Source organism: Sycon ciliatum, chromosome 12, assembly GCF_964019385.1.
Source record: "Sycon ciliatum chromosome 12, ocSycCili1.1, whole genome shotgun sequence".
Taxonomy (NCBI): Eukaryota; Metazoa; Porifera; class Calcarea; order Leucosolenida; family Sycettidae; genus Sycon; species Sycon ciliatum.
In genome coordinates this window covers 19160833-19168916 of record NC_088654.1, presented here as the reverse complement: position 1 = coordinate 19168916, position 8084 = coordinate 19160833, and the positions used below count along the sequence as shown (strand labels likewise).

At 47.0% G+C, this 8084-nt stretch overlaps 1 protein-coding gene across 1 annotated transcript in view; it reads right to left on the bottom strand.

Moving 5' to 3' along the window:
* Nucleotides 1–250: 250 nt before the first annotated feature.
* The window catches only part of LOC135828148 (uncharacterized), a 16327-nt gene continuing 8493 nt past the window's right edge, over nt 251–8084 (bottom strand). The window contains exons 9-15 of the mRNA XM_065340590.1: nt 6653–7012; nt 5871–6009; nt 5218–5385; nt 4024–4119; nt 2269–2372; nt 1396–1496; nt 251–949 (exon numbers count right to left, since the gene is read on the bottom strand). Of these exons, the coding sequence (XP_065196662.1) occupies nt 2329–2372; nt 4024–4119; nt 5218–5385; nt 5871–6009; nt 6653–7012 (807 nt within the window). The 3' untranslated portion in view covers nt 251–949; nt 1396–1496; nt 2269–2328. The remainder of the gene's footprint in view (nt 950–1395; nt 1497–2268; nt 2373–4023; nt 4120–5217; nt 5386–5870; nt 6010–6652; nt 7013–8084) is intronic.

Here is an 8084-nt window from a genome sequence, read left to right as displayed (position 1 = left end):
TTGAATAGTGCCCTATCCGTACCAGCATTGAAAAAATAGTACCCTCTCTTGAATAGTGCCCCATCCGTGATGGACATTGAAAAAATAGTGCCCTACGGGCAGTAATCGCGCGAGTACGGTAAGCCGTACTGACCGGCCTAGTTTGGGTGAACCTTTAGTGGCTAAAGTGCAGCGTATACTCGGGAAACATGGTACACGCACCCATTCCATGCAGATCAGGTACACACAATAAGTCACATTCACAACGGTGTTTACAACGAGCACATATTATTGCGCTCAAGTTGCACTCTCGATGAGGCATCATTCTAACTCTAATTTAAAATTTAAAATAATTATAGGATATACTTTAAGAGTAGTAGCCTGCTGAGACTTCAATTGTGAACTGCTAGATTTTTGCTGCGATATAATTGGGACTGTTATATTATCTCCATGAGGAGGGAGAGCTATCACATTATTTCAACTGTTTGAAATACTGTACATTGTACTAGCATTCTGTAGGGGGGGGGGGGGGATTTTGTTGTAAGTGAAATGGGAGGGGTGATGAGGGCAAATATGACTAAATGACAACTAACTAACAAACTAGCGCACAACAATTGCAATGCGGACGGCGAGTGTCACGTCTGAAATAAATGACACGACGGTACAGAGAGTGTTTCGGATACTCTGTTGAGACATTTCGACCAGATCTACATACAAGCGTATGGGTTGCCATGGCATCAATCACCATACAAGAGCATGGGTTGCCATAGCATCCTTGACCATACAAAGGCATGGGTTGCCATGGCATCAATCACAAGACAAGCGTATGGGTTGCCATGACCATGCAGGTGCATGGTTCGCCATGACATCCACCACTACACTACCTCATGGACGTGCCATACAACTAGGATGGGAATTGCACGGTGAAGTCGGAACGGAACGAGCCATCACCCTCGTCAAACGGATACCACTGAAAGCATGCAGAAGAGGGAGAAAGCAAAAACGAGACAAGGATTTGCTCAACCAGTGTGAAGTCTAGGGCAGGCTAGCACAAAGACAAGGCAGCCACACGACCTGCGCATCACTGCAATAGTGTTTGCGGCGAGTTCAAACGCGGGGACCAAATGCACCGTTCCAGTGCACACGTTCAGCAGTAGACAGCATATTGCACCAATAGTTTTAATAAACAAGCGTTTCGGAGACAACAGCAGCCTTTCGTTGTGTGCCTTGCGATCATCGTATAACATTTTACACATACAGCACACATACATGTCGACATATAGGAAAAGCTTACAGTGCAATTAGTCCTCCTTGTAGCCATAATCATTTTAATATCCAATGTTATCCCTCGTGCAACGCTGGTTGTTTTTCCTGCAGTTGATGCACTCTAACTTGGACACATAGGACACAGCTTACCATCACATAATTCGTTCCCCAGATATTGTTCACCAGGTTGAATGCAAATCCTTCGTCGACGTCAGGTTCGGCCATTGGGGTTGGGAATGGTGTAGCTTCCCCTGAGAAACAAACAATAGGAGTATGTATAACCATCATGGTCACAAGGTCACTGAGTACAGTCAACTTCGCTTATAACGACACTCGGCGGGGCATCAGAAAAGTGTCCTTATTCGCGAAGTGTCGTTATGCCCGAAGTCTCATTATACGTGTCACAGTTGGACGGGAATTTGCTCTGGGCATGAAAATTATGTCGTTATTCGCGAATTGTCGTTATATCCGCAGTCGTTATTAGGTAAGTTGACTGAGTATACTCATTGCGCAATGGCATAATGTAATCATGAACACCCTACACACAACCACCCGGGCATGGTTGTGTGTTTTTCTTCTTCACGGAATCAAGTTCCAAGGAGCACACGCATAATGACCCAGGCAAAACAGCATAGCGAGGGCACTGAGCTGTCAAGCTCTCTCGTTTCACACCATTGTCCTTTTTAATGTGAAACCGGTGCTGTTCAGTATTCCTACTCACATACCAATGTACACGCAGAGCATTTGGTTCGTGTTTCACGTAACTCATCCAAAAAAGCCGGTTCCGCTTATGCTACGATGGTCAACATGATCTGTGAATTACCAGGTAGATATCTGTATTTTGTGACAACTCAAGCTGGGTGCGGCTTAAACTCCGAAAAATACGGTATAATATCTTCTTCTGTCAACTTGAGCCAATTTGCAAATGATGGTAGGTGCAACTCGGCCATAGTTTGCTAATAGAGAGCTTGGCTACAGGAAAACTGGCTCTCTCAATCAGGTGACAGTAACGTTAGAACTTACCTATGCAAACAATTGGTACGTGCTTGCTGAGGAAGTTCAGTCCTGGGTCGGATGCATATGTTACTCCATCACTGCCCACACCATGTGTGTGTTTGCTGCCATTACTGAAAGGTGGACAGAGAATGGAAAACGGCACAGGGTTAGGTTGGACATGGACATAACATATTTAGTAAACAGTGATATGTGCATTCCTGTAGATGTGCGCGTATGTGCGTGTGTGTGTGTGTGTGTGTGTGTGTGTGTGTGTAGGAAGTTCATACCAACCCATCTGGTCATGCCTCCACTCTGGCCTATCTCCTCCTCTCTCTCTCCCTCCCTCCCTCCCTCCCTCCCTCCCCCTCCCTCCCTCCCTCCCTCCCTCCCTCCCTCCCTCCCTCCCTCCCTCCCTCCCTCCCTCCCTCCCTCTCTCTCTCTCTCTCTCTCTCTCTCTCTCTCTCTCTCTCTCTCTCTCTCTCTCTCTCTCTCTCTCTCTCTCTCTCTCTCTCTCTCTCTCTCTCTCTCTCTCTCTCTCTCTCTGTCTCTCTCTCTCTCTCTCTCGACGAGTCGTAGGATTGTATTCTGGATGGAGTTGACAGTTTGTGCTGAGGACAGATTCAGTGTCAGTAACTCGCGGAAGGACAGGCGGTATGCGGATCTGGCCGATCAATGCTGAGCAAACGGGTGGCAGGTCGTTTCTTTTTCGGTTGAGGTAGGTGTGCGTGGTTTCATCCCGGACTCTCTTCGGAGGGCTCTGAAAGCGCTTGGGTTTTCTAATCGAAGAATAAAATTTATTTGTAATTTGTGCAGTAAGACGTCTCTGCGAAGCAGCTACATCATCTGGTTGCGACGTCAACAAAAACACTGGTCGGAAGATCCACTTTTCTGAGGTACTGTATGTGGGGCTCCGTTTATTGAGGTGCGTTGAAATTTATTCCTCTTTATCTTATTATTTCTTTTCTATAATTTCCCCATATGAGTTCCTATCAGTTGCTGTGAACACCTTGAGTGGAGAGCGCTTGCTCGAGCGTTGAACCGGGTTCTTAATCCACCATACCCAGTTCGCAAGGCTGGGCGGGGTTGTGAGCAGGCTTTCATTTCATCTTTTCTTATTATTTCTTATTATTTCTGCTTTTCATCTCATTACAAAAATTCTGCGCCTTTTCTCCATCTGCGCATAAAATCTAGACTGACAACCTGCTTGTTAAATCATGCACCTGCTTTCAGGCGTAAAAACCCTGTTGTAGAGGTCTCAGTCCTCATTTGTTAGACTTACCTGTCTTTATAAATGTAACTTACTCTCTCTCTCTCTCTCTCTCTCTCTCTCTCTCTCTCTCTCTCTCTCTCTCTCTCTCTCTCTCTCTCTCTCTCTCTCTCTCTCTCTCTCTCTCTCACACACACACACACGCACACACATGCACTTGTACCTGTTGCTCACTGCCAAAACTGGTCACATGGGTCTCCCCGGGAGAGGGGAGAGAGACTCAAAAGGAATCTTGGAAAGATGACTCAATTGGCTATTGAACCCCCCCCCCCACACACACACACATGCACACATACACACACACACACACACGCACGCGTGCGCACGCACACACACACACACACACACACACACACACACACACACACACACACACACACACATACACATACATACATACACGCACGCGCGCGCACACACACACACACACACACACACATAATATGAACGCACACACAGTGCTCATAACAGAGGGGAACATTCATCTACCAAATACACCCGGAGATAGTACTGACCTGCCCACGTCAAAGACACTGATCTTCTCCCTATCTTGTCGACCATCATGGAAGACGTATTGGCAACATTGGGTTTGAACTGTAGCCAAATGGACTCTGTCACAAATAAACACAAGAGACAACAACACTGCAGGAGATGAAATAGAATAGAGAAGGTATTTGATCAGTTGTCTGAAGACGGCCGTCTTGGCATGAAAGTATTAGTTACCACAAACCAGACGCGTGGTACTCTGCGACTCGCGTGTGTGTGTGTGTGTGTGTGTGTGTGACTGCTCTGATTTTGCATTGCGCACTCTATCGAACTGCAGGACTCCGCTCTCTCTCTCTCTCTCTCTCTCTCTCTCTCTCTGAGAAGGTATTTATCAACGTTTTCAAACCAACATAGCCGTGTTTGGTGTGTACACACATGACTACACACGCCAAACTCAAGTTGTAGCTGAGATTCCTCTCCCTCAGGGGTGGCGCACACACAACGTGCCCTGATGATCATGAACACACACCACCAGGAACAACAGCGATGCTATGAACATTAAATCGAAACAGATATGTTAGGGAGAGGCTGGCTGGTCGGCCCAGTTTGGAAACACTTTCCACCGCCATGGCTGTGTTGTACGAGCAAGCTTCATGTCAAGGTGCTGAGCAGTCTTCGTTTTGTTGAATTCTTTGCTCGTGAGCATCCAAACATACATGCCTACCCACACACACATACAGAGTACAGTAAAACCTGTCAAGGTGACCACTCGGATATGGCGACCACCTGTCCTAGAAGACCACTAAAACCAGGATCAAGGGATGCTATTTCCAGTCAAACGACCCTGGATAAGGAGACCACCTGGTAACGGAGACCACATTTTGAAGATCCCATGAGCGGTCGTCTTAGACAGGTTTGACTATAACTGATCCTGGTTCCTGCTCCACTGTCTGAGCAACGTGCATCGCAACCTTCGGGTACTCAGCAATATTGGCACTCTTGATCCGCATCCTGCCTTGCGTTCAGCCCAATGGAAATCTGCTCTGGAACATTGTGACAGCCAGCATCTCCTGAAAATTGACTCTAAGATTCCTTTGCACATGAAATCCAAATCCTGTACATGCTTTAAAGAACACATGATCTTGAACTAAATTGTATTCTGGCTAGCAATGCCCCGATTTGCGTGTTAAAAATGTGCTCAAATACTGCTCAGAGCGCCTTACCCGGTAGTCGTGTTGGCGTTTTGTTGAGCAGCATGACACTGAGCTGCAGTGACGCGTGTGACACGGTGATGTCCAGCCAGACATCCGCCGGTGCACCGTAGTCTCTGACTAACTCGGCGGGAAAAGCCAGCTGAACAAGGAATGACGACGACATGTTCTTCTCGCCATCTGCCCAGGACACAAACAACAAGAGAGCTAACTACTCAGGTGCTGGGCTGTAATTACCTTTTTATTTTTTATTTTTTTAAAGAAACATAAAGATGAACTCTCCAAAAACAACAAGTAACGCCAAAGCACGAAAAAAGGCCAAAAACTAAACCAAGAATATGTGCAATAACATGTTATTTAGAAAGACAGGACAAGTGAATTCTTAGTAATTACCAGGCATGCACCACCCTCAGGGGAAAACACTGAAAACCCACTTGCTACAGTGCTACAGTTCCCTGCCAACTGCCACCTACAGGCATGCAGTCAACCTCGCGAATAGCAACCTAGTACGTAACAACAACTCACGAATAGCAACACTATCTTCAGACTTAGTAGCCACTAGATGCATGGCACTTTTACCCCCGCGAATAACAACACTTCTCATGGTCGATCCAGGGTCGTTATTCGTACGGTAGACTGTAGTTAGTATGCGCGGCGTTACTCACAGTTCTTTCTCCAGACTGCCACCAAGTCCGCCTCGATCTCCTGATGCTCAATCCCAGTGACGTTTACCAGACCTGGCTTGCCAAACGATGAGTCCCAGCCAATGGCCGGCCAGAAGTCCAGATAGTTCAGCATGAATTTCTGTGAGAAAGCATGCGAACAGGGAGTATAGTGTATATGCTATAGGGTATCTCTTTTGGTGAGATCTCAGTGCCCCGTGGCACAACCCTCGTAATAGACACAAGCTCAGAGTTTCTCTTGTTGATTAGAAGGTGTTCTTTAGTGATCTGTCCCTGTTCTCGGGAGTTGTGTGATTGTAAGAAAGGTGTGCAAAGTGAGTCGTACATGTACGGAAAAGTGTAGTATCGTCCTCTTTACAGAGGTGACACAGCGTGACACAAGTCGGCAGGAAAACCGCGAGTTCCCATGTAAGGAGCAACACACTCTTCCCCTACTATCGCCAAAGTCGCACCAACCTCTTCTTCACAAAGTCATAGAAGCCACGGCTTTTATACAAGACTTTACAGTATGTCACTGACAATGACGCACAGGCGCGGAGGACGTATCTATACGTCTTTTTCAATGCCAAATAAGGAGTGCAGAGCCTGGGCGCCATAACCTGAAGCCTTAAATGGGTTAAGAGATACTGTAGTGTGCTGCGGTAGAACCGCGTTGCCGGCGACAACAGGTTCAAATTCAAGCGCGTTCATCCACAGGTCATCATCAGTGCCACAACTCTCCAACTAGAAAACATAGTGTGAAGCCCCAAGCACTGCATTCCTACCTCAAAGTCCTGCTGCGTGAACGACTGGTACAGAAGAGATGCCATGGACGTGGCTGTCTCTGTCGACGCGTACACCCGCTTCCCGATACTCAGATGACTAATGCTGAACGGCTGCGAGGAGAAATTTATCAGGACATCTTCGCCAACGGTGAAGCCCTTGGCCGGCAGAGTGGACACTTTGAAGTAGCCGGCAAGATTCGGTGCAGGTACTGCTCTGAGCAGGGCAAGCTCCTCTTCCAGTTCAGCAGCCAGCGGATGATCTTCTAGCGCTTGGAGGGCATAGGTTATTCCCCAGTCTCGTTGCTCACGCCAGCTGTTAGCCACCGCTACATAGTTTTGGTTTTGCATGAGTGGATGAAACTGCAGCAGCGGCACACACACATAGACAGCCAGACAAAACATGTGCATTCACACCGACACATTCAAAGATACAATGTTCACATGAATATAAGCACTCATGCACACGTGCACGCACACACACACACACACACACACACACAAACACACGCGCAAACACACACACACACAATAGACACAAACAGCAATAACGTCAGCTACAAACAATGACGGGCCTTCGTGTTAGATGAGAAAGAAATTCAAGACACTCATCCATTATAATTATGTTGGGCAACAGAAATGGGAAAAACCAGGATACAAAAGACAGCAATCTGAAATCCTGAACAGTTCATCGTAGATACCTATGAATGCTTTGCTCCTCCTGCCTGGGCAAAAGACGGACAAAGGGATGATATCCTGCTGTGCCAAAAGCAGATCCAGATGTCGGCATCACTGAATATTGTAAACTGCCTAATATTCGCGACGGATGAATGTTCGCTATTTTCGCGAGAAGAGCGTAACGCGAATATTAACCAGCGTGAAATCAAGCTTCAACAGTGGGTGTATGTAGGTGGCCCCAGTGCTTCGCAAACTTGCTGGTTCTAAGAAATCGCGAGAATTTAGTGATGCGAATATTGGGCGGTATACAGTAGTTGAGGGCTGTAGAAGCTTCATCTACCTTACGAAGTTAGGCCTGAGGCAGGTGATGGGTGACTTTCGCATGCAGAGCAGTCCGGCAAAACAACGTTTTACTTGATCAAGACGGGTAGTAGGCAGCAGCATTCGGCCTTGTCCAGATTATTATCAACACCACTTGAACAATGGAATCCATTTTCTCGATGTTTCCCTCTAGCTCCTGGGCCCAGTCTAACATACCTACATTGTAGGTCTGGTAACGAAACTTTGCCCACGAGAGGTGATCGTTCTTCCTTGAACTATGGAATCTGTTTGGATGTTTCCCACTTGGTCCCACCCTAAGATACAGTACATGACGGTGCCGGCGTTGGAATCGGTCATTGAGTCTTGTTTTCGTTCTGTTTTTTTTTTTCTGGGTTTCCTCTCCTTCCGTGGCTCCCATCTGTTACCTTGTTCCTTT